The sequence below is a fragment of the Suncus etruscus genome, chromosome 8 (genome assembly GCF_024139225.1).
Source record: "Suncus etruscus isolate mSunEtr1 chromosome 8, mSunEtr1.pri.cur, whole genome shotgun sequence".
In the NCBI taxonomy this organism is placed as follows: domain Eukaryota; kingdom Metazoa; phylum Chordata; class Mammalia; order Eulipotyphla; family Soricidae; genus Suncus; species Suncus etruscus.
In genome coordinates this window covers 10950069-10977874 of record NC_064855.1, presented here as the reverse complement: position 1 = coordinate 10977874, position 27806 = coordinate 10950069, and the positions used below count along the sequence as shown (strand labels likewise).

At 37.4% G+C, this 27806-nt stretch overlaps 2 protein-coding genes and 1 pseudogene across 2 annotated transcripts in view; 2 read left to right on the top strand and 1 right to left on the bottom strand.

Moving 5' to 3' along the window:
* LOC126015454 (NADH dehydrogenase [ubiquinone] 1 alpha subcomplex subunit 6) overlaps positions 1-27806 on the bottom strand; it is a 566806-nt gene that overhangs the window by 335853 nt on the left and 203147 nt on the right. The window lies entirely within an intron of this gene.
* LOC126015781 (olfactory receptor 8D1-like) lies at positions 18131-19078 on the top strand. The gene has a single exon (XM_049778366.1). The coding sequence runs from the start codon at positions 18137-18139 to the stop codon at positions 19076-19078; it is 942 nt and encodes a 313-aa protein (XP_049634323.1). The 5' UTR covers positions 18131-18136.
* LOC126015780 (olfactory receptor 8B3-like) lies at positions 25414-25988 on the top strand (annotated as a pseudogene).

Genomic DNA, 27806 nt, shown 5'->3' with positions numbered 1-27806 from the left:
AAGAAAGAAAGAAAGAAAGAAAGAAAGAAAGAGAAAGAAAGAAAGAAAGAGAAAGAAGAAGAAAGAAGAAAGAAAAGAAGAAAGAAAGAAAGAAAGAAAGAAAAAGAAAGAAAGAAAGAAAGAAAGAAAGAAAAAAAAAGAAAGAAAGAAAAAAGAAGAAAGAAAAGAAGAAAGAAAGAAAGAAAGAAAGAAAGAAAGAAAGAAAGAAAGAAAGAAAGAAAGAAAGAAAGAAAGAAAGAAAGAAAGAAAGAAAGAAAGAAAGAAAGAAAGAAAGAAAGAAAAAAAAAAAAAAGAAAAGGAAGAAGTGCATTTGGAGAAATTCAAGCTCAAAAGATCTACCAAAAATAAAACCAAGAAGCCAGAGCTGTGGCACAAACATTAGGGGGTTTGCCTTGCACTTGCTACCCTAGGACAGAACGTGGTTCAATCCCCCAGGCAGCATACTATATGGTCCCCTGAGCCAGGAGCAATTTCTGAACGCATAGTCAGGAGAAACCCCTGAGCGTCACTGGGTGTGGCCCCAAAAGTAAATAAAATAAAATAAAATAAAATAAAATAAAATAAAATAAAATAAAATAAAATAAAATAAAATAAAACCCAGGGAGAGAAGTTGTCCCACCCTGCTACACCCAGTTTCTGGGCCCAGATTACTGGACCCTTCCACTCATCCCACATCTGCTTCTGCTCAAATTTCAATCGCCTGGCCAGAAGACTAATTTCTAAGAAAAACTGAGACCATGTAGAAACAGACAGACCTAAGATGCCATGGTGCTTAATTATTCTACTGATATGGCTGTGAGAACACATTGAATGCATGACGCTGTGACTCCTCCAAAGTTTAGGGTACTGACAGTCCACTAAGAACACAGAAAATTAGATGGGGAAGTTGTGTAGAAGACCATTAAGCCCGCTTAGTAAAAACAATAGTACAGAAGAGTCAACTAGTACTTAATAGCTCAGCAAATCCTTGGAAAACAATTTTAACAACACCATTATGAGATATACGTCATTACAAGTAAAAGAAAGTTAATTAAGTGGATCTGCGAAGGAAGCAGCTAGGAGGCAGGTGGGTAAATTGGGACAATTGTTGAGAGAAAGTCACACTAATGGTGGGATTGGTATTGGAATATTGAATACTTGAAATGACTAGATTATGAACAACTTTATAAATCATGGTGTTTAAAGTTTCAAACAGGAAAAAATAAATAAAAAGAATAAAACCTACAAAATATAGGGAATACAAGGAACAGATGAGAAACAGGTGCAGATCAGAATGGAGAGATGAAGAAACATCATATTCATGGGAAGTGTCCAAGCATCCAACCAGAAAGCAAAAAAAAAAAAAAATTAGCCTCACTTAGAAAATAAAACATGAAACATATTCATAAAATACACTCTTGAAATGCTTTTATTTTTCTTCTATTTAAATGATTTTTCTAATGCACTGATTACTTGTGCAATATTTAGGAGTTGTTCAATTTTCAAACATCTGGACATTTTAGCTATCACTCAACTATTACTTTTATTTTTACCTGCTCATGTTTTGAGAGTTATCATGTAAATTCTTTTTAATGAATATATGATGATTCTTTTTATAAGCATAACTATCATCTATCTTGGTAAATATTCCAAGTGCTTCTCAAAAGAACATGCATCCCAGCTAGTCTATGAAATACTGTTCTGATTTTCCTGAGGTCAGGCTGAGTTGATACTGGTTTAATCTGTTAACTAATTTCTAGCCTCATCAGTTCATAAAACTGTGTGGTATTTTTGCCTCCAATTGTAATTGTGACTGTGTATTTTATCTTGTCATTTCTACCATATTTGTATAATCTGCTGAATTAATATACCTGTATACTTTTATGTTTTAAAGAACTGAACTTCTGATCATTTCAGAATACCCTCGTGATTCCTGGTAATTGTTCCTCCTCAGAAATGTCTGTGGTCTGGTATTAATACAGTCACTCTGACTTTTCCATATGTGCTATGACTTACTTCTCAGCTAGCTATGTCTTTGGCTCTAATTTGCATCTATTGTAACGGCATAAAGTGACATCGTACTTTATATAATTTGATAACCTTTCTCATCCTATACACCTATGTTAATCATCAGTTTCTTTGAAAACAGATGTTAGGCTGGACACACATAAACAGAGGCTCCAAAGATTGACAGTTAAAGAGTTTATTAGAGCTCAGCGCTGAGGACCCCCAAGTCAAAGAGGCACTGAGAGCCCTGAGCAGTCTATTAGCACACATTATATACTTTTCAAACACAAAGGCTGGAAGAGACAAAGCCACATTCTTACCTCATTTATGCAAGGTGGGGGACACAGTCATGGAAAACAAGGTTAGAGTACCCAAGACATCCTAACGATATTTTGACACTTATCTAATTTATAAGGTTGCCTTCCCTGTGTTTATGCTTTTGAAGGCTATCAGTATTATAGAAGAGTCCCTTTTCTCAGGGTAATTGCAACTGAGGAGTTTTTTCTTATCTTCATTTATAGCCTGTCTGGAAAATGTCCCTTTGGGCTTAAATCTTTGTTGCTTTTCTGGTACATAGGGGCTACCTCACAATACCAATTCTTGTCTCTGAGCTCTTCCCTTTAAGCTGTTTCCAACATACCCAAAATAAGCAACACATGGCGTGGGATTAATCGGATGCTATCCCACTCATTGTTACTCATTGGCTGGAAACATCTTTGAATGTAGTACATTGGATTGGTATTTAGACCCTTAATCTCCACCTCTGAGTGTGGTCTGATTCTTCTTCCTTCTTGAGACCCTAGGTCTCAAGAAAACTCTCTCTTGCATTTCTGAACTTCCCACTGAACCTCCTGATTCTTTGGAGTGGAAGGCTTACCTGTTGGAACTCCTTGACCAATTTTACCCTCTTTAGCGCGTGTGGATTATTTCCTACATTGACGTTTGCTTCCAGATGCACAACTTTCCAGTGTCCTGGCTTTGAAACTTGAGGTCTGATTCAAGAGATGGCAGAGGAACTAGGGACTCAAACAATGCCTGGTGAGACATTAATCCAGTGATTTCTTTTTTTTTTAATAAAATCTTTCAGTACCATAATTACAAGTATGATTGTAGTTGGGTTTCAGTCATGGATTTCGCCAGCCTGGGTTTTTAAGCTTGCCTCTCTTTGGATTAAAGTTATGAGTAGGGTTTGGTTTTTGAATGAAAGACCCAAGCTTTTCCTTCTGATAATTGCTACCTTCTTTCTTCCAACAGTCAAGATAGAACATATGATGTGATAATTTATGCCATTAGGATATACAGACTACTTGTGTCATATAGGTTAGGGCAGTGTCACTTCTGGAATTAGATACATTAGGTTTAGGTGGCTCTAATTTTGGCCTCTTCAGGAGTTAGAACTTTATTCTAAATCTGGAGGGTTATATTGTCTCACACAGGGATGGAACTTCTAGATCTTTGCAACCACATTAGGTGATCTGCTCTCTCCTGAGGACAAATTCTCTGCTAATCCTAGATGTACAATTCAGGCATCTTTCCTGGGTAGAGTTGAAGCCTGCAAGTATGATCTGAATGTAGGTGAAACCTGACGCATCAGGAAAGACTAGAGATGCAGAAACACTAAATATGACAATTTTGAAACCAAATTAAATGTTAGAGACAACTCAGAAGCATATCTGGGGATTGCTTTGGGAAAGCACAGAAGTAGGCTGTATCCATTTAAAATTTTCTTCACAGTTCTTTAATTTTGAAGAGAGTTTTGTCATAGTCTTCCTATTTATCCTCTTCTCTCCACCCACCTTTTTGTGTTTGTGTTTGTGTTTTGTGGGCTACACCTGGTGGTGCTCAGGGGTTACTTTTGGCTCTGCATTCAGGAATCACTTCTGGCATGTTTGGGTATCACATGATCAAACTCGGTTGGCTGCATGCAAAGCTAGTGCTCTCCTCACTGTCCTATCACTCTGGCTCCTTCTCCGTCTATTATTTATGTTTCTTTCTTCTGATATTTTCTGTTTAAAATAACTGTTCATGCCTGCTTAAGAAAATTTGAAAACAATCCTATTGGAAGCTTTTGCAGAATTGTAATGTGGAAGTACTTAGTTCAACTAATTTTGGGGGGGTTTTTTTGTTCATACTTGGTGGTGCTTAGGGTTTACTCCTGGGTCTGCACTACTGGCAGGCTTGGGAGAGCATACAGGATGCTGGGAGTCGAACCACTGTCTGTCCTGTGTTGGCCATGTGCAAGGCCTAGGTCCTACTGCTCTCCAGCCCCTCAACTAATATTTTAAAGCAATGGGTCTTAGATATTATTTTAGACATCATAAAGAATTTGAGTAATGTGCCCTAGGTAAGTGGAAATGTTCCTAAGTATAAATGTAGAAATGCTTTTTAGGAAAAAAAAAAAGCAGTTTAAAGAACTGGGAGGCCTATTGATTCAGAATCCTTGCCATATACTTTCTAGTGTAGCCATGTTTCTTATCTCAAGACCGTGGCGGTTTTTTGTTTTTGTTTTTTGGGGTTTTTTTTTTTGTGGTGCTTAGAGTTATTGTTGGAGTCCTCACTGGATATTTGACACTTCTTTTTGTACTGGTGGATTGTTTCACCTTTTTCTCCTTCGTCTCTCTGAGGAGGAGACCCTCTAGAAGAATTCCGCTTATTTTCTGCATATTAGACCTTTACCCCAGTTTACTACTATTCCCTTCTTCAAACAAAACCACGTAAATTGAACTAGCTACTCCTGTCCCCCAGTTAGAGGGGGAAATAAGGGAGGCACCAGGACCAAACAGGTGCAAGACTACTAAGTATTAGGCTAGATACAGAGGGAACAACATATTCTGGCAGCCCTAAGGGTGAGGGAAGAGCATATGGGAGGCAGGACAAAAACGGAGGTGTAGGGAGGACAAATTGGTGATGGAAATCCCCCCTGATTTTATGTAAATATGTACCTAAAATATTATTGTCAACAATATGTAAATCACTATGATCAAAATAAAAGAAAAAAGAATTTCTCACATTCTGGACTTTGGATTTCCTTCTCTGAGAGTCCTTAAGTTTTTCCTTTATAAAAAGAAATGTTTAATGAGATCATTCTAGATCTCATAACCTGCAAATTATTCAGTCCTGAAAGAGGAGGTTGGTGGGAAAGTACCTGGGTTAAGGTGCTTGGCTTGTATGTGGTCAACCTGTGTTAAATCCTTGGCACCCCTAAGTAATGCAATCCATGAGCACATAACCAGGAGTATCCTGTAGTATTAACAGCTATGTTCTCAAAACCAACATGGAAGATAAAGAGGAAGGGCTGTGAAGTTTCTGACAAGTTTCCAGGAAGGAGAGCCAACCTTTTTAGTCTAACTTCATACAGTAGCAACTATTCACATTCATTGCATTCTTGCAGGACTCCTCAGTTAGAGCCACGCTTTTTTTTTGTTTGTAACCCGTTCTCTTTGACTAGCAGAATTACTTACATCATAGACTTAATCTCAGGATTCCCATCCTAGCAGGTCACACATCCCATAATGCAGTTACCCTAAAGAGCAAGGCCCAAGGCTCCCTGAATTCATAAGATCTTCCCATATCATTTTCAGGTAAAAAATACAATTAATTCAAAAGAAAAAAACACACCTCTTGTGCTTACTGGAGTCAGAGAAGCTTTGTTAGAAAGTCTCAGGCTAAATGTAAGCGTCATGATCTATACAATAAGACAAAACAGAAAAAGAAATGAAAGACATATGATTTGTAATGAAATTAAAATGGATCCTGCAGGTTCTATCATCAACAAGATTAGTAACAACAACTTTTAACCAAGACAAGGAGAAAGCAGTATAACACACTGAGGTGAGATATAAACTTTCTTGGGGGGAAGGAGGAAGGAGCTAGTGGGTTCTATGAAGAATGGTTTAGAGATTTCCATAAAATTCAAGTTGTGGGGAAAGACCAGGGATCTATCTAATTCAGCTAACCACCCATTGGAATTTAGCTGAGGATATGAAAACACTCACTAAAAAAGGGTATTAGCATCATTGTGTTTAAATCAACATAATTAAAATAGCTAACACAATGGAATCAACTTAGGAGTCTAAGTCAGGTAACTGGGAAAAGAAGGGAGGTTTTCCCAAGATGCCCTTCAACAGATGAATGGCTAAAGAAACTGTGGTACATATACACAATGGAATATTATGCAGCCATCATGAGAGATGAAGTCATGAAATTTTCCTATACATGGATGTACATGGAATCTATCATGCTGAGTGAAATAAGTCAGAGGGAGAGAGAGAGACGCAGACTAGTCTCACTTATCTATGGGTTTTAAGAAAAATAAAAGTCATTTTGTAACAATCCTCAGAGACAATGAGAGGAGGGCTGGAACACCCAGCTCACTCCATGAAGCTCACCACAAAGAGTGGTGAGTACATCTATAGAAATAACTACACAGAGAACTACCATAATCAAGTGAATGAATGAGGGAACTGGAAATCCTGTCTAGAGTACAGGTGGGGGTGGGGTGGGATGGAAGGAGATTTGGGACATTGGTGGTGGGAATGTTGCACTGGTGAAGGGGGTGTTCTTTACATGACTGAAACCTAATCACAATCATTTATGTAATCAAGATGTTCAAATAAAGAAGAAGAAAAAAAAAAGAAGGGAGGTTTTCCAAACACATTGAAATACTAGCTTACAATTTAAAAGTATAAATGTGCCCTCTGGGACAAAGTGGATAGACCTGGAGACAATTCTAAGTGAGATAAACAGAATGACAATCCAATCACTAAAGCAAATGATCTGCCTGGAAGCCATAAAAGCAGCAATAGTTTCACCCAGCACTATTGAGGTGAGCAGAGAGAAGTGAGGGAGACTGGAGGAATGAATAGAGGTGTCTCTAACTTGGGACAGCAATGGAATTTTGATGGTATAAATGATGAGAATCATACAGAATACACCTACATTCTACATTAGACATCTATTTATATATTATACAGCTACAAAGTGGGCAGCTGACTCCTTCACCAAAATGCCACAATATTGCAAAACAATTAAAAATAAAAATTATAAAAAGGAAAAATTTTAAATTGGTTTATTTAATTTAGCATCTTTTTAGGTTGCACAGTCCAACATACAAAATACTTAATTTCTATATTCTAGCAGTAAACAATTTAAATAGACATTTTAAAGTCATTTTTCCAATTAATTTGCCCTTTTTTGGCAGGAGCAGAGTTCCCATGCAGTACTAAACATGGTGCTGTGACCAAACTCAGATTTTAACTCTGAATCCAGCCCTTTAAAGTATCTCTGTGATCCCCCAAAAATATATTTGATGTTGGAAAAAAATAATAAAAATAGAAAGAAAAATGAACAAATGTGTGTAAACTCTTATGCTAAAAGAATGACCTGATTTCAAAAGTCACAATCTACAGTAATCACAAGAGTGTTTTCTGTAGAGATTTAATGTGTGTATATGTATCAAATATAATAAATGGGATTTGCTTGTACATAGCAATACGTGTATGACAAAGTCATTCACTTGGAAAAAAAGAAATCTTTTCCGAACAAGAACTACAGATGCGCATGGAGGTTTGAAAGGGGCACTTAGGTCCTTTCCTAGAATCAGAAGTAACATGGACAATAGGATGTTGTGAGGAAGTTCAGTGACCACTTCCCCTAACTGAAAGTTCAGGGGGGCAGGAAAATCAGGTGTCATGAAAGAAATCTCACAGCAAGTCAAAGAGAGCCAGATAAAAGGTCATTTGGAAAAATAAACAGATGTTCCCTCCTACTTAAAAGCACTGGGGCTGGTGGGTGGAAGAGCAATAGCACAGTGGGAATGGTATTGATGTTGCATGTGGCAGACTGGGGTTCAAACCCCAGAATACCATATGGTCCTCTGAGACTACCAGGAGTAATTTTTTTTATTTATTTTATTTTATTGAAACCATTGTGATCTATAAAGTCCTTCAAGGTTTAATTTCAGATATAGAATGAATCAGAGCCATTCCCACCACCAGTGTCAACTCCCTCCACCATGACCCCACCTATACCTCCACCTTTTGACCCCTGGCCTGTCAGGAAAATGGACCCATTTACGTTTAGATTGTTAAAGTTTAGGTCTTTTGATTCTATTGTTGTTGACTTTGGCTTGGATATTCAGTTCTGTTCTTTTTTTTTTTTCCTCCACCAATACACCTGAGACCACTTAGCCCCTGGCCCCATCCTTTCTTCTTAATTTTATAGAAAAAATGTAGAAATATGAGCTGAAACAAAGTAATCCATGTCCCAAGGTTCTATGAAAAAGATGGGAGCCCTTATTTAAAATATTTAAAAAAAAAAACTAAAAAAGAAAAAAAAAAGGTAAGAATGTGTGGCCAGTTTTTGTTGTTGTTTTGTTTTGTTTTGCATAGGTGCAGCGAAAGTTGGGGAAAATAGAAAGAAAAACACTTTGGCCTAAAAAACAAGGAGAGCTTACCCATAAAGCATCCTGCCATAAGAACAACAACAGGCTCCAGGTATACTAAGTCGTCTAACCTCAAAGTCTTTCTTCATGGTCCCAGTAAAAGTTCTCAATCATGGTTGTCACAGTCAGGTTTCTGTATATTAGAGATCTTGGCTTTTGCCCAGACCCTATTTTGAAGGCAGGGTGTCATGGAGCATCTTCTAGTTTCATCTCACCATTAGATGGCAAAACATGGAAACCTGCTCTGAAAGCAAGTTGTTGCTATTTCTAAGTCATCAGAGTGTCATATGAACCCACTCTGGAGTAAGTTGATGCCAGGCCAGCATTAGGGCCTTCCCTGGTAGAAGTTCAATTCCTGCTAATAGTGCAGAAAACCATGCTGGTTCCAAAAATGAGATCCAAGATTTAGGGGTGAATGGTCAATGTCCAATCGACTGAATCTTTAATCAAGTCACTATGACAAAAGAACAGGTGAAAGGCCCCTTGCAATATAAAATTTGCAAGTTCCTATCCCTGTTAGATAAGAACGTCTTTCTATATGTAATATTTCCCCCATTTTAATGTGCCCTTACAAAAGGAACAATGCCACATGATACCACTAGTGCATGTGGGGGTAAAAATAACAAGGTAAACAATTTCTATAACCTATGAACTCAAAACCAAAGATAAACTTATCTACTAAATAATTCCAAAAAGGGATAGGTGAAAATACATCTACATAAGAAAATACATAATAAGAATTATACCTATTAAGAAAATACATCTAAGGAAATATATAAGGGCTGGAGAGATAGCATGGAGGTGGGGTTTGCCTTGCATGCAGAAGGATGGTGGTTTGAATCCCTGCATCCCATATGGTCCCCCCACCATGCCTGCCAGGAGCAATTTCTGAGCATAGAGCCAGGAGTAACCTCTGAGTGCTGCCGGGTGTGAGCCCCCCAAAAAACTCCAAAAATTTAGAAAATATACATATCCCCTTTAAAACTTTTGAAATAGTCTGGGGAGGAGGATAAAATTTGGAGCCTGCATCATGGTCTTGTGGAGTCTGAAAAAATGACTCCCAGCAGTCATGAATCAGAAAATGTTCTTGAGATGGGGGGGTTCTAAAAAAGAAAACCAGTAGCAAGCAACAGTCCACAGCAAAGTGAGGTGGTTGAAAAAAGGGGCTTCCAAGAGCAAGTCAGCAGCAGCTATGGTGACAGCTTCTTAGTCTAAAGCAAGGTGGGCAGGGAAGCTGTCTTTTTGCTTTGGGAGCTGGTTGGCAGCTGTTTGGGGTGAAAGCAGTGCTCTGATTTCTGAGGAGTTATGAACTAAGAAAAAACTTGGTTAAATAAGAATAAATAACAGGTCAAGGGAGTAAGAAAGTGAAAGGATAGAAAAGAATATGTAAAATAGTAAGTGGGAGCTGGGAAAGAAAAGGTTATATGTAACAGGGAAAGATTATATGCAACATAGACAAACATTTCTACATTACAGAGAGACATTAAACAGACATACAGGTGGTCAACATACACACTCAAGCACACACATGGACAATGAAGATTGGCCCATAGGTTGCAGTTGAAAACCTGATCCAGTTAAAATGGGTCAAAATGCTTAAAAAATATAAAGCCAGCAAGTCAGATGGGAAGGTTTTCCATTTTTCTAGCTAAATCATCATTGGTGAGGGTAAACTTTACTGAAGAAAAGTTTCCTGGGTTAGATTGTGTATAGAGCACTCTTAAAATAATCATAATTTTCAAGTCTAGAAGAGTAATCAACATGGTAATGAATACTTTAAAGGAGTATACACCATGAAGTATGATCTAACAGGCCTTGAACATGATGGTTGATTTTCTGAAAGCAAACTGAAGTCATGAGCATTATGATATCATTGTAAACTAGCTGGAATTGAAAATAAATTGCAATAACGTAATGAATGAGAACTGTAGCAAAAGTATATGGCATGCAGTTGCCTATTCCAATGTTATCTGTGGACTAAACATTAGATCATTTAGCAGGCATAATCAAATGGAAAACGAATATAGTAGAATATGTCAAGACATTATCCTAATGAGCACTCTATGTTCAGTCTAATATAATATAGAACTGCAATGCAAAAGTAGGGTGACCAATCTATATCTCCAAGAACCACTATAAACAAAAAGAATAAAGAGTTATTATAGACATATTAAAATGAAGACACTAAAATTTCTTATGGTGAACACTTTACTGGTCATCCATGGCTTTGTAACATATTATGCACTTGTTGCTGTGGTTAAAAGCATTAGAACATTATTATGGACATCTATTAAGTTGACTGAACACCTGCTCAATGTAAACAGCTTTATCTATTGCTGAATGTCTCTTTCTAGTGTAGAAGAGAACATAACCCTATGTGTTTTCTCCTCTTCCACACAGTTTATTCTCTTCCTGGAGAGAGTAATTTCTAAATGCAAAGCCAGGAGTAATACCTGAGTGCTGATGGGTTGGTCCAAATCAAACCAAGCAAAACATAAAAGTAATGGGGCCAGTGGCAAGACAATAGAGCATTTCCTTACATACGGCTGACCCAGGTTTGATTCCCTGCACCTCAATTGTCCTCCCAGCACAAATAACCAGGAATCAGCCTGAGCACAGCCAAGCACAACTGTTGTGGTCACAAAACTAAACCAAAAAAGCACTGGATGTCCTGGTCATCTCATCTTGACCATGCAAGAGAAAAGACAGCTTCTGGTTACCACAGCCCCAAAGGTGCAATTTATGAGAGAACCCAGAAGGGGAGAAGCAGCAAGTCAGACCCAACCTGGCTGAGCTCACAATGCACAAAGGGCCAGACCAGATCTGACTGGTAGAAAAAAATGTGAACAACTCTAATAGTTGAATGCTGTTAGTGGTGATGACATTTATGTAAAACCACATTGCATGTCTAAATCAAGCTAAATATATGCTTATCCTTGGCTTAGCAATTTTATTTCTAGGTCTTTTTTAAATGAAGCATGTAGACTAACAATAGCTTTATTCATACTAGTCAAAAAGTAGGGGCCAGGGGCTGGAGAGATAGCATGGAGGTAGGGTGTTTGCCTTGCATGCAGAAGGACAGTGGTTTGAATCCTGGCATCCCATTTGGTCCCCCATGCCTGCCAGGAGAGATTCCTGAGCATAGAGCCATGAGTAACTCCTAGCACTGCTGGATGTGACTCAAAAACAAACAAAAAAAGTAGGGGCCAGAGGGATATCACAGTAGGGAGGGCATTTATTTGCCTTACGCACAGCCAACCCAGGTTCAATCCCTGGCATCCCATATGGTCCCATAAACACTGCCAGGATTAACCCCTGAGTTCTGCTGAGTTTGCCCGCCCCCAAAATAGAGATAATCTAAACATTCATCAATTAGTGAATGAACAAAGTACAGTACATTTATTTTACAAGATTGGGTATTATTGATATATTTATATATCCCTATAAACATATCACTAATAATTTTGTTTATCTCTATAATATATAAACATATCACAAATAATGTGTAATTAAAATATGCATAAGTTTACAAGTATACTGTTATAAGGGATCATAAATCCACATAGTCATAAATGGTATAATGATCAAGAGTATATTGAGGCCAGGGAGATAGTACAATAGGTAGAGCATTTGCCTTGCTTGTTGCTAACCAGGGTTCAATCTTTGGTACCCGATATGGTCTCCTGAGCCTGCCAGGAGTGATCCCTAAATGCAGAGCCAGGAGTAAGCCCTGTTGTGCAGAGCCAGGTGTGGCTTCCAAACAACAACACATAAGAGTATATAAATATACTAACTATACATTTAAATGAAAATATGTATGAAACAGAAATCCTTCATGTTACACAACTCTACAAAATCTCATTGGACAAGATGCTGAACTTAAGCAGCTGAGTGCAGAGTATGTGCTACATGGAAGTTTGTATATTGGAGTGCCCAACGAAGCAAAATTAATTTAATATTAAACAATGAGATAAACAATTGCTTTGGAGTAGAAGGGCTGACTGACAAAGGGCATGAGGGTAACTTCTAAAGAAATAGGAACTATCTACATTGTGATTAATCACATACCATATTTTGTCTGCCCTATCATAGACAAGATTTAGGTCTGTACAGGTAAAGTTTAATTATAAAATTGGAAAATGATCAATAACTGAAACTCACATAAGGGGCTTTCTCAGAGTCCTGGGGAAAAAAAACTTTGCTGTTTGCTTGAAATGCTCCAGGGAACAAGAATGTTACTCTATTGTCACAAACACACATTTTGTAATTGTTTCATCCCTGTAGAGTCCAACTATTCAGATGACAAACCCCTCTGGGGACTCTGGCTCACAGTCATCTCTTCTGGTTCAAATAGATCCACATAGAAATTTCCTTCCATAATAGAGAAAGAAGGGTCAGCAGGATTACTTTTTTTGTTCTGTTTACCTGGCTTGAAACCTTGTTTGAGCACCAGGACTCAATGAGTGCGCATTTTGCCAGCATCAGAAATAGTCTGGGCTTTCAGTGTTTAATGATAAAACTGCCTCTAAGTGTATGTGAAGCCTTAGAAAAAAACTGATACAAGCTCAGCGACACATTACTGGTTGGTTATACTCAGGTAAGTCATCATATTAAACCTGTCTTGGATGAAATAGTTTATTTGGAATTCACTGGAGGGATGCAAAAAAAAAATCTCAGATGAACAGGCAAGTGAGTTTACACCAGTGGAATTTTATACAACACACAATGCAGAGATCCTTTTTCTGTGCACTTCTAGAATTGTCCTCTGACAACAAAATTTTTTGCAGAACAATCTATTCATATTAATAACAGCTCTCATTTCTACTGACTTTGAAATTTATAGGACATTTTCATATGCAATATAATAAAATGCTGTTATGCTGTTGCAAATAAAAAAATTTCAATTTTATAGCTGAAAAATACTCCAATGTATGCATACAAATATATATACATTTATTATATTAATAATTATATTATATCCTATCTTTGTCCTTCAAGAGACATAGTTATTTCCTTATCTTTATTCAACAAGTGTTTTAATGAATAGAGAAATGCTTGTCTCAGTTTGAATTGATGCTTTTCATATTTCAAGCCTATCTGCAACATAACAACATGGTATTATGCGAATTGAAGCAATAGAAGGAAAAAACAAAAATCTACAATTTCACTCAGATGTTTAAGATAAAGAAACAAAGCAGGTTGATGATGGGCAGAGGGGAAAGGGGTTGGGACTGATGAAACCAGAGGGTCATGGTGACAGAGAGAAGTTAGGATTTGGGTCCGGATGATGGTGTTGAATTCTAGTGCAGCACCCCTGAAACTTATGTCATGTTATAAACAATAGTACTTTAATAAAACATTATATTTATAGTGATATCAATATTACTATTATTTTATTATATATAATATTTATGACATAAATGTTATAAATATAACATTTATCTAATAATATTATTTTAATTACTGTTAAAATAGTAATATTAATATTGTGCTTGGGTTAGGAATTCCTTGTTCACCAAAAGAACATCTAGCCCATCTGAATTAGCTACGGTTGAACTTTGTGAATCAAAGCCTGTGCCTGCTTTCTGACCCACCTCAAAAACTACTGTGCCCGGGGTCAAAAGAGATGCCTTTACCTGCAGGTTTTTTACTAAGAATGTAGAAGTCCTCAAGCTGAAGTTCAAAGAAGGAAGAAACTTCTGTCGTGGTTCCCAATACTTTTATTTCAAATCTTTGCTTTCCCTGCTTGATTTTCTCTCCTGGTTGCAAATCTAGCATGAGATACATATTTCAGGACTTTAATAAAATTATACTTTCCTATTATTATAAATATGTAAAATTGGAGGCAGGAAGTCTTAAAACATTCAATCCTTGGATTTCTATAAACCTGCCCCCTCTTCAGGTATTAATCACCCAGAATTCCTATGTGTATATAGAGAGAATAGCAAATGGAGGTGGCAAGAAAGAGATAAATCATTTTTATTCATTTTATAATCTACACAGGAATGTTTTTCTTTTTGTTTTCTGTTTGTTTGTTTGGGGGCTACACCTGGCAGCATTCAGGAGTTATTCATAACTCTGTCTGAGAAATTTCTCCTGACTGGCTTGGGGTACTCTATGTGATGTCAGGGTTGGAACCCAAATGCCTTCTCTGCTTTGCTATCACTCCGGCCCTGGGAATGTGTTTTTAATGATTATTGGAAGTGTAGTCAGCTGAAACCCTACCGTGAATGATTTTTTAGGGGCCTCTGAGGGATGAGCGGTGATGGTAAGCTATGGTATGGCTATGCTCAGGGCTTATACCTGAGTCTTTGCTAGAAAACATTCTTGCTGGTGTTCAGGAACCATGGTTATACCAACCAGAGGCAGTCCAAAGCCAGTGCCTTAACACCTGCAGCATCTCTCCAGCCCCTAAATTATCTCCTATCCCTATGTATGGTTACTCACTTTGAACTGTGTCTGAGAAAAGTCAGAAACACACACAAAAATGTCAATACAACCCAAGCAAAACATTAAAAGGGGAAAAACGATGGTTATATGTCTCTGAGAGAGCTACTTTATTTAAAAATAGGGAAAGGTTGGAGTGAAAAGTATGCAGGCATCCCTGGTGAAGGTGAAGTATAAGGGGTAAAAGAAAAGAGAAAAGACAAGTCGGGCCTGGAGATATAGCACAGCGGCGGCGTTTGCCTTGCAAGCAGCCGATCCAGGACCAAAGGTGGTTGGTTCGAATCCCGGTGTCCCATATGGTCACCCGTGCCTGCCAGGAGCTATTTTTGAGCAGACAACCAGGTGTAACCCCTGAGCAATGCCAGGTGTGGCCCAAAAAAAAAAAAAGAAAAGAAAAGACAAGTCTAGAGTTTCTACGGACCCTAAAGTTGTCCCTATAGGAGGCAATGAACTTCTGGCCCACATATTTCTGGTTCCACTAACCCCTGGATAAGCAGCAACTTCATGAAAACAGAAAAAAAAAAAAGATTAAAAAAAAAAAAACCACATGCCTAGCACTGTCTAGTACTGGCAGTCTACATGTCTAGTACCTGGCAGTCACAATATAAATAATCCAGCCCAAACTGCTAACTTGCCAGGAAACAGGCACTGAGGTCTTTGCACTCACCTGATAATACCATCTAGTCTCTGGATTAGAGATCTCTAATGCAGGGATGATGTAGAAAAAATAATGTTCAAGGCAGGTATCTCTTCTAAAATTTAGATTTTTAAAATCAACTCCCTGCTCAGTCTATAACTGACTTGTATACTAGATATAAAAAATGAAAATATATAATGTTAAACAAAATGCTCCCAAACCTGCTCCTTTCCCATCACTGATCTAATCTCGGATCCAGTCAGATCCTTCATCGGATCCTCACTGTTTTTTCCCAAGTGCCCAAAGGCAACTTACAAGCAAATGTCAGCCATTGCAGACTACACTCACCTTCTCTACATCACTACATCACTCAGTCTTGTACAAACTATCAAGTCTCAGTAGAATCATACTTATCCTTCTGTCTCACTTCTTTAATCTACTCTTCATTGCTCAATGAATAATCTGGTGGAGTAACCACAGTAATCTCGAAGGTGCTCTTTGCCATTATAGTTTCTGTGAAGTCTCAATCAGTGCCCCATTACACCAGAGCAAAATTCTGTTTTCACCAACGTCTTGCATCTGGCAATTCCTGCTACCTATGACTCCAGTTGCCTGCCTCTTCCTTGACTCTGTGCGTCCAGCCATACTGGTCTTTTGGCTAATTCCTCTATCACTTTTTGAGCCCTCTCTGTGTCCAGAACTGCCTCTTATCCAGATACAAATTAGCTTGTTCTTTTCCTTTACATAGGATTAGACTCATGTGCCACCTTTTTAAAGTCCTCCTTTGCCCTCCCTGAAAGACAATCTTCTACACTTATGTTTCTTTCTAGCACTTCCCATAATGTGACTCTCATTCTAGAATTCTATGTTTCTTGGCATAATGAACTTCATTAGGTTGCTGAACTTGTGATAAAAGGAATTTGTGATATTTGTAACATTCAATATTTATCTTTAGTCCCCAGAAGACTCTCAATAATTAACTATTTGTGTATATACATGAACAAAACATTTTAATAATATATTTGTAAAATAGTTTAAATTCATTCAGTCATGAACCTAAGATATAACCATGTCTGAAAATAAGTTCAATTTGACCTGATTTAGAAATTCAAATTATTGAGATCTCATAATAATTAAAACACAATTTTGAGAAATAATATCATATACTCTAGCATTATAAAGTGCATTTGAGGAGAAAAAAATGAATTCACAGAAGCTACCTAAAACCAGGTATTATGTGGGAGATTTTTAAAAGTGGCTTTAGGGGCTGGAGCCATGGCACAAGTAGTAGGGCCTTTGCTTTGCACGAAGCTGACCTAGGACTGTGATTCTGTCCCCTAGCGTCCCTTATGGTCCCCAAGCCAGGAGCAGTTTCTGAGCACATAGCCAGGAGTAACCCCTGAGCATCACTGGGTATGGCCCAAAAAGCAAAAAAATAAATAAAATAAATTTAAAAAATAAAAATTGGCTTTATAAAGGATTGATTTTCATCTAATTCATCATATTCATAAGAAAATGAGATAAATTAAAAATTGAAGAGGGGAGCCTGTGACACATTAATATAATTTATTTTCCAACGGAGTGTTACATTTTTGCTTGCTAAAAAGTAGAGAAAAAGTCTGCACATGTAATGTCCAAGTAAGTGAGAAACTACATGTGATTTATTCTAGGTTCTTTGATCTCCACCTAATATACTTCACTGTCCCAAAAACAGAAACAAAATAATAATTGAAAGATGAAGACATTAATTCTGATTTTTACACTACCTGTGACTAGCTGTTCAAGAAACTCATTTGTAAAATAATATTGTTTCAAGTGTTGTGATTTAGGGCAAGCATGCAATTCACTTATTTTGTATCCTCCACCAATCCACCTGAATAAATCTATAGAAACAACAATAGCATTAATTTCATGGGTTTTTTTTTACAAGGATTAAATGAGATCACAAATAAAATGAGCTTATGCTGGTATCGATAGGTTTAGTGACTCCTACTTTTGATGCTCGTCCCCCTTGCTCCTTCAGCTCTGTAAAAGGCTTCCTAGTACTACCCTTCTACCATTAGAATCAGTGCCCATTTCTCTATTGTTTGAACAATAATGTGGTAGAATAGTGAAAAGGCCAAGTCAAAACCAGTAATTCAGATGGCCGATGAAAAGTTGTAGAGAAAACCAAAGTTTCTGGTAAAACCAAAGTAAAAATGGGGAAATTAAAGAAATAACAAAGAAAAAGTAGAAGTCTGGGACATCTGAAGAGAGCACAGATGTGTGAAATTCAAATTTGAAACCAAGACAAGGGGCATAATTCGGCACGATTTCTCCCAAAGGGATGCAATAACAAGAAGGTTTCCTTTTTATTTTTAGGAGAATCTAAAACTCAGTTTGTGGAGACAAAAATGATTCCCATTTCTAAATGTCATCGAAGAAGAGTAAGAATCAAAGCCAAATAAATGAAGTACTGGTATACATTAAGAGTGGATTCTAGTCTCTTGGTTTTCTGATCTCTGCACCAGTTAGAAAGTATGTCATATGTCAGAACTTGGATTACCCAGTCCTGAGAGTTGGCTATATGCTTCCTGTGAGAACTTCTTTCCTGACCTACTTACCCGATCCCAACTAGGAAAAGAATGGCTATAGAAAATCAGTCTTTGGTGAGTAAGTTTATCCTGGAAGGGTTAACAGACCAACCAGAACTCCAACTCCCTCTCTTCATCCTCTTCATATTGATCTACATGATCTCCATGACAGGAAACTTGGGTTTAGTGTTTCTAATCAGATTTAGTTCTCAGCTTCACACACCCATGTATTTTTTTCTCAGTAATTTATCCTTCATAGATCTCTGCTACTCCTCAGTCATAATTCCCAAGATGCTGGTAAACTTTGTGTCAGAGAAGAATTTTACTGCCTTTCCTGAGTGCATGACCCAACTCTTCTTCTTCGCCTTCTTTGGTATCGATGACTCCTACATGCTGACAGCCATGGCGTATGATCGTTATGTTGCCATCTGTAACCCTTTGCTTTACAATGTCACCATGTCCCACAGGGTCTGTTCCCTATTAGTCACTGGGGTGTATGTAATGGGGGCTTTTGGCGCCTTGGTCCATACTAGCTACATATCTAGTCGCTCCTTCTGTGAAACTAATGTTATCCACCATTATTTCTGTGACATTCTGCCTCTTCTAAATATATCTTGCTCAAGAGACTACACCAAGGAACTTCTGGTAATGCTTGTGGTCTCGTTCAATGTGTTTGCATGTGCTTTAGCCATCTTCATCTCTTATGCCTTCATTCTTTCCAACATTTTGCGTATCCGTTCTGCGGAAGGCAGGTCGAAAGCTTTCAGTACCTGTAGCTCCCATCTTGCAGCCGTTGGGGTCTTCTATGGCTCCATCATCTTCATGTACTTTAAACCTGCTACTGGAGATGCAACACAGGAGAAGGTGGCATCTGTGTTTTATACGACAGTGATTCCCATGCTGAATCCCATCATCTACAGTCTTAGGAACAAAGATGTCAAAGAATCCCTGAAAAAGATTCTTCATGGTGGAATACTTTCCAGGTCTTTATAGTGAAAATAGTTCTGTGAAATATAGATTTTTATCATATATATGATTCCTGATTATTTTTATAAGTAACATATTAGTTTTAAGCCAAGGACAATTTAACACTAAATTTATTTTGGTGGTCCTCTTTCAATGTATTTTCAATATATATCCTTATATTTCCCTTAGTCTTCTAGTTACACAAAACAATACACTTCAATCTATGTATCTATCTGCTTGTCACAGCCATGTATGTATGTGTATTTTCAATATACACTAACATTTATTTAAAGTTGCAATGTCTAAGTACGTAAATGGAGATGTACATGAATATTCATACTGTATTTGTGTATATGAAATCCATTATATAATTGTTCTTGCTATGCTATAAGTTCCTGATCAAATCAATTTTAGAACTACAGTATCTAATAAAAGCTGAATATGTAAATTATCTCTCACATGCTCATATTAATAAGTTTCAGGTTACAGAAGCAACAAATTATTTTAATTATCAAATTTCATTAGTAGTAAAAGCATGGGCTGGATAATCCTTCTTTACGACAGTTAGAAACTTGTCACTTATCTAGAATTGTATGGCTTTTGAGAATATAAACTTATAAAATTAATTATATAAAAAGTCTAAAATTTAGTCATAGAGGAAAAAAAACCTAAAAACTTTTATATTCTTAGTACACATAGTATCTATGTGAGGAAAACAAAATAAAGAATTCCTATGATTCCTCACTAATATAAAGATAGCAGTTTAAATCAACTCATTCAGTCCAAGTGACTAGTTGGAATCCGTACAGCTCAGTGATTTATCAGATAACATCTTGGACAAAGCCATGTTCTCATTAAGCCTAAATTATCCAGTTCTATGACATGAAAACCAGACAGTCTTAGTCACAGAGCTTTTGGATGATGAGATATTTCTGTATAAATGGTGTCTAACAAATTATAAAGTAAGAATTTGTCCTGTCAGCTGCTTCCTTAAGAATTTGTACACATCTTGTTCAGGCAATGGGAAAAAGGCCAAATACTAGGGTCCAGAGAACAGAAGGAATGTTTCTGGGGAAGAAATAAGCATACATTTTCTCTATTCTGTATAACTACTTTTATTTGTACTTATAATGCTTATTCGCATTAATTATTTCTATAACTATTATTGGAACTACTGTTCTAAGCCCTAGGACTTAGAAATAAAAAGGCAGTTTACCCAAAACCATACATCTGGAAAACAGTAAAAATAAGTTGCAAACCCATATTTCTACATACATGCTCAGTAAGTCTGCATTTCAACAAACCTGTGCACATTAGAACTCATAATCCCGACCTTTTTAACCTAATTGGTTACTTGAAAACTCCTTAAATATAAATTCGAATCATTAATTTTTTGATCTTAAGTACTATTGGGTCTGTCTGTCACTGCTGGCATTTCTTCTCACTAGTCACACTCAAATTCAGTAACAAAGAACTGAAAAGAAGAATATACACTCTGAACTTCTGACCCACTAAAGCTTTCCAATGGTACTAAAATGCATATAAACTACAAAAGATCCCCAATAACCAACACACTCCTAAAAAGATAAGAATGTTGAAATCATGTTTCCTAACTTCATATGCTATCACAACATTGTAGTAATAAAAGCAGTATGGCATCAGAATAAAAATATATACAAAGACAACAACATGGAATTGAGAACCCAAGAACAAAGCCTTGGGTGTGCAGCTTAACTTTATGGTAAAGAATTTTGCCTGGCCACCATGTGCCAGGGAGAAAAAAAAAGAAAAGGTCAAAACAATAAGTACTAGAAGGGGTGTGAAGAGAAAAAAATGTTTGTATAGTAACCCATTGGAAATAGGAGTTTAATTGGCCAGAGTTCTATGGACCACAGTTTTAGAACTTTATAGAAGTTCTAAAATATTACAAATAAATCTACCACATGACTTTAAAATTCTCCTGCAAGGGATATATTAAAAGAACACTAAAGCTCTACTGCAAAAGGACACATACACACTGATGTTTAACAAAAGCCAAGCTATGGAAACAACACAAGTGAATAATGACAGAAGAACTAGTAAAGAAAATATAGTGAATTGCCCAGTATAATATTAAACAGACTAAGAAAAAAGGAAATCTTCCATTTTAAAACAACTTAGATAGAACTAAGAAAGGGGTCCTGAAAGTAAAATGAGAGACAAAGATGAGTGACATTATCAGTATATGGGAGCAGAAATGCAAGGCCCAGGAATGAAAGAAACCAATAGAACACAGGTGGACTCAGACTACAAGTAGCTGGGTTTATCAGAGAGAGAGGAAGGAGGATATGAGATGAGGAGAAGAGGTTTTGAAGAGGTGTGGAAATTGTACCCCTAAACACACACAGGAAATATTTTTAAAAGCCTTTAAATTGTCTCAAAAGGAAGAACATACATTATCTAGTACTATAAATGGGAAATCATTGTAAATTCACACATGATAAACATCAAACATCTCTAGGAACTGCTTCATGAGAAACTAACAGGTGAGAAATTACCACAAACTCTACACATTCATGAATGACAGTGAGTTGGAGGAAGAAAGACACATCAAACATACTTTGGATTATAATCCCTGCTTTAATAAAAATTCTTTTAATAGTGAAAAATGGGAATGAAAGAGAAGAAATTGACATATTTGATTTACTCACTAAGGAAAAGCAGATAGAACTAAAGACAAAACTGTTTGCTTACTCAGAAAAGAGCTAGAAGTGGGACACCCCTCAAATACTATCCATTTTTTTTGTTTTTTTTTTGTTTTGTTTTGTTTTGGTTTTAGGGTCACACCTGGCAGTGCTCAGGGATCACTTTAATATCTGCTCAGGAATCAGATTGGGTTATAGGGATCATATCCATATAGAATGTAAGGCAAATTCCCTACCACTCACTCTATTATATCTCAGCTTCCTACCATCTTCTATATCATACTAGAAACCATCATGTTTTAAGCTCTCATTAAACATAGAGTTTGTTGTTGTTGTTGTTGTTGTTTTTGCTTTTCTGTCAGGATGGAAACTTATGTAATAATTTTGTTTGAAGCTTATGTAATACTTCATCATTTTTAATAAAATGATACCTATCGATACTTCAATGTACATGTGTGTATTTTCCAATGTGGATCATTGCTACTACTGGATACTCAGCGGATCTTTGAGGCGAATAATTGGTCTGGATGGTAGCACAAGTTTTTTGTTAAGGCAAGCGTTACTGTGTTGTTTTCGTAGGTTAGAGGTCAGAACTGAAACCACTCATTGAAAAATATGTGAAAATTTCCCATCAAATTGCTTTATATCTTTCTGTAAGTTTCCATATTCTGCAATACTATTTTTCTCTTCTCAAGCATTAAGATCAAACATTCCATACATTGGCGGGGGACATCAATATTCTATTGTGCCATTATTTGAGATGAAAATTTATTGTTTCCTGTCTTCTCAGAACAATTTCCCTCTGAATCTCTCCTTGGATCTTGGGGTCCTGAGGAAATATTGACTCATTCATTCATACCTTGGAGATTAGAAAACTGCAAAGAAGTTCAAATATTTCTTAGAAATGGTGTTTCATATCTAGAGATCCATCTGTGTGGCATTACTGTAGGGTAGGGATTTTCTACTCAACTCACTCTTTTTTTTAATTTTTTATTTTTAATTATGAGAACAATGATGCAAAGAGGACAAGGTAAAGTTACAGTGAAAGAACAATCGCCCATAAACAGTTCTCAGAAGAAATCCCCTTGCTGACGCCTAAATATTGAACTTACAGTCAAAAAAAAAAAACATTAAGAAAAATAAGGCAGAACCCATGTACAATTACTTTGTCCACAAGTCCACAGATTGTAGTACATTATAACATTTCTTAGCAGTACACAAAGCAACGTAAAGCCATGAGATTTATGTGACTCCTTAACTTTGAAGGCATAGTATTTTTATATATTCATGCACATACATATTAGTTTAAGTTAACATCAAAAGTTTAAGGCTTTTTTGGGGGGGTTATTCAAAAGGGCACAGTAAAAACGGTGTTAGAGTGGCAAATATTGTTTGCATAGGCCCACCAAAATATGGGGGTCATAGAAAGGAATAGCCTTGGTCTAAATACCCCTGAAGTTTCCTGGCATAAGACCAACTCTAGACTACAGGCAAACTAGTTTATTCAATCCAAGTCATTGTCTGTAGTGCCAATACAGTTATATTTTTCACGCAGCCCTATTGTTGGCATCAGGTTTCTGTATTAAAGATCCTGGAATCTGCACATCCTACACTGAAGTCTGGCTGGTGTGGAGTATCCTCTAGTTTCACCTCCCAATTAAGGGGCAATACAGCAAGCCCTGTCCAGTAAGCAGGTCATTGTTCTTGTTAAGTCTTCTCAGTCCACCTCACTCTTCATTAGCAAACAAAAGACGAACTGTTTTCCTAAAAGGTGAATTAATGACTCAACTGGAGCAGGAATACAGCTTTAAATAAGGTGAGAAAAGGGCTTTACTTCTTCATTTCCAATAATTGTACACTTTGATTTTTTTGTATCTCTATTAAGAAGCTAATTATTCACACTCTAAATGAGAGCCAGAATAAACAGGACAGGTGATACTCCTCATACAGCAAAATGTGTGAATTTATCTCACAAGAAAAATAAAACCGCAAAGTAGGCATCACTCTAAGTAAACAGCTTCTAGGTGATCATTTCCAAAAACATTCACCAGGAAATGGAATCAGTTAGAAGGAGCTGGCACATTTTCAAAGCAGGAAAATGTCTGTGTTCCAAATATATATAGCTGTAACAGAGCTCAATGCCACTGAATTGGAGGAAGAGTTTTTCGTTGCCTGTCGATGTGAGGTGGGTTGTTGGGGACTGTTTGGAATAATTAAAAAGCCCTCTCACTAATCAAAATGGAGTCTCTGAAAGTCTGAGCCAAAGTGCTTAGATGTGGCCTTTTTGTCCTTGGACCCAAAGAAATAGAAATAGCCTAGAGCTAGGGAGTCACTAGGCTCCAAGATGTCCTTGTAAAGACAGGGGTCAAAAGGCCCAAGCTGAGATTAGATTTTGTATTTTGTTGCTCAAAGATAATGTGAATCTCTTGACTGATAATCTTATTAACCTTGGAAAATCAAGATGTTCCCGTGGAAAGTTACAGCCACTCCTATTGCGCCTCGCCCCTACTCTCTTTGTTTTGCATTGTCTATAAAAGGTCTATTTTTTCCTTTATTAAATGGACTCCTGATCGGAACCCTTCGTCTCGAGTCTCTTTATTTCCCAGTCCCTCTTCTATTTCAGGCCGGATTCCTCTTCGAGAATTGTGAATTACTGACGTGGTCCCCAGCTTTACCCGCTGGTCGGGGTCCCTGGTGGGCCACAGTGGGTAAAATAACAGGGGAAAGTTTTCTGCTTTCCTTAGCTGCACCTGCCAGAGAATCCCAGTTCCTCCTGGAGATAAAAGTAAAGAGCAGAACAGAACAGAGCGTCTATTTATTTCCTGCACAGAACTTCAGAATTAAGGTAAAATACTCCTTAACATAAAGCCCCGAGGATTTGAACTTGCCCTCTATACCAGGAACTCAGTGATAATGCAGCCGCCCTATGCCTATTTGAGAGGTGCTGAATCTATGGCCAGTGATAACCAGGCCTGCTACAAATCAGAAATTAGATTCCCAGTAGGGAGCAGTGGGGTTAGTCCACACTTGTATTGCCCAGGTTTTTCTGCTGGTTCTGGGCTAAGGGACAGATGCGGAGATGTGTTTGTAAGCTCATATCTGATGCTGGAGATTGAAACGAGATGAACTATATTCAAATTAAGAACTTGACCCCAAGTGCTAAATGCCTGGCCTGAAATTAGATTCTTAACTAAATGAATTAGATTTTCAATCAAACCTAGGTGTTACTAGCACAAAGCTACCAACTCTATAGTGGTACTGATAGTCAGTCCATGGTTACTGGGTGCCGTTTGTCCTGATAGTAGTGTAGTCACCGAGGACACACAAATAACTAACATTTTATTCCATTTAGATGTTCTTCAAGCAAATCTAAAGTCTCACTGTATGGTGATTTTTTTTATGTGTGCTGTATACTTTTGCATGCCTTTCAAGTTTGTTTAAAGATTAATAGAATACTGGCTCAAAATGCAATAATTATAAATATATTACTTAATTATTTCTCACTGCCATGGTATTAACAATCCTTTTTTATTTATGAGCAGTTGTGGGTAGCTTTTTAATCATAAACATTAGTAAAACAATTATAAATTATGGAAACAGATATCTGACAACTTGTGATTTTTTTCTTTATCATCTTTATCTGTCTGGAATAAAATAATCATGTGCATTTACTAAACCATGAATGTGTTTGGTCTTGAAGGATTAACAAACCAGCCAGAATTCCAGCTGCCTCTCTGTTCTTCCTGTTTCTATGCATCTACAGGATCACAGTGGTGGGAAACTTGGGCATTCTCCCGATCACTTTATGTTCCCAGTTCCAGTCTCCCATGTACTATTTCCTTGGTAATTTGTCATTCTTAGATCTCTTTTATTCCTTAGTGATTACCCCTAAACTCCTGGGAAAATTTGTGTGGGAGAAAAATAATATTTCTTGCCCTGGGTGTATGACCCAGCTTTTTGCTTTTGTGTTTTTGCTATTGGAGAGTGTTTTATGTTCTCAGCGATGGCCTATGACGGATACATAGTGATCTGCAATTCTCTGCTTTACAAGGTCACTATGTACCTGAAGGTATGTAATGTCCTGGTGACTGGAATCTATATCATGGCATTACTGTGTGCTTTAGCCCATGATGAGGGTTTCCTTCTGTGGGCACAATGTTTTTCACCATTATTTCTGTGACATCGTTCCTCTTCTGAAGATCTAGGACTCCAGCACAAACCTAAATGAGCTGGTGGTGTTGACTTGTAGGTGAGTTTGATATGCTAAGTACAACTGACACCGTCATCATCTCTTAGGCCCTTATCATTGCCAGAATTCTTCTAATCCCCATTGCCAAGGCCAGGTCCAAAACCTTTGGTACCTGTGTATTTCAGTTCACACAGTTTATGGCTCCATCACACTTATATACTTTAAGCCACTGACTACCAACAGCACGACCCAGGTAAATGTGGCTTCTGTATTCTTAGTCTTGGTGATCCCCAGGATGAACCCCTTCATCTATAGCTTGAGAAATAAGGATGCGAAGAATGTGCTAAGAAAAGTCCTGGGGAAGAGGTAAGGGATGGAGCAGTCAGTTAGGGAAGGTCAGGGAAAAAGTGTGTGCCTATCTCTTAGAACTAATTTGTTTTTGGAAAAAAAAAATCCTCTCCTCTTCTGTGTACCAGGTCTTCTAGAAACACATACAACCCACATATGTACATACACAGACCTCTCCTTTGTGCAAGTTTTTATATGATACTATGATTCAATGGTGCACTGATGATTTTTAAGAGGATAAAACAGAAAATTCTTCTCTTTTTGGAGGGGGGGCACACCCATTTGACGCTTAGGGGTTACTTCTGGCTATGCACTCAGAAATCGCCCCTGGCTTGTGGGGACCATATGGGACGCTTGGGGATCGAACCGCGGTCCGTCCTATGCTAGCGCTTGCAAGGCAGACACCTTACCTCTAGCACCACCTTCCTGGCCCCAGAAAATTCTTCTCAAGTAAATGTATGAGCTTTCTTCCATCCAGTAAAGAAAATTCTTAATAGAAAATTTTTCTCTTTACCAGGTAGATTAAAATTGATATACTTAACTTCATTACTATAATTATTATTCTCAAAGTATATTCTAGCAAATCTCTGTCACCATAAACTGTCATCATAATGCACAAAAAGTAGAAAAATCATTGACAACGGACTACTTTATGAATGACTCTGATGTCCTTTCATTTCACCATCTTTTCCTGAAAATAATATACCCTAAATAGTTGAATGTGCTTTTGCAAAAATTTATTTTTAATTTAAAGTTAGCACTGTGCTTAACATAGTGTAGTTCAATGAAGTTCTTCTTTAACAATAAACTTCAGAGGCCAGAGCAATAGCACAGTGGGGTGTTTGACTTGCATGCGGCCAATTCCTGATATTTGTACAGAGCAAGCCTCTACAAAGAACAACCTGTACAAAGGTATTCGTCTGAAGAGCAAGCCTATACATTTGTACAGTGAACAAAGATATTTGTACAAAGAGCAATCCTGTATATTTATACAAGGAAGTCTGGAGTGTCACAATCTGGTGTGTCACATAAGAGAGGGTCAGCCTTGACCCTGCATGCTGAGAAAAAGGGCTGACTGATTCATTCTTCCAGAATCAAAGACCGGAATCATCTTTCCTAGGAAGCCCAGAAGCACTGGGGAAAATGGCAAGGGATAAGCAGAGGACGAAGGGGAGGCTGTGGAGAAAAGTAGCTCAAGGGCTGTGAAATAGAATCTGTTATAATCTGGGGATTCATTCCCACTTCCCCAGCACTGTCAGCATCCAGATTCCCTGAGCCAGGAGGGAGAGGGATAGCTGGAAGGCAGACAGCCGCTGTACTAACTCTACATGACAAACTTGAGGCTCTCCAAGGCCTATGTGAAGCCATTTTTTCCTTCAAAGAGTTCAATGACTATAAGGATTTTTCTAAAATGATATTATACTAAAATGCTTCTTCGCTCATTCCTAAAAAAAAAAAAAAACTTACCTAACCCCTAAAGCACCATGGGTCTCCTTCTAACAGGTTCTAGAATATTGATCACAAAAAAAAAAAA

Coding starts and splice junctions, on each gene's coding strand:
- LOC126015781 (XM_049778366.1), top strand. CDS start 18,137: ATGGCTATAGAAAATCAGTCTTTGGTGAGTAAGTTTATCCTGGAAGGG.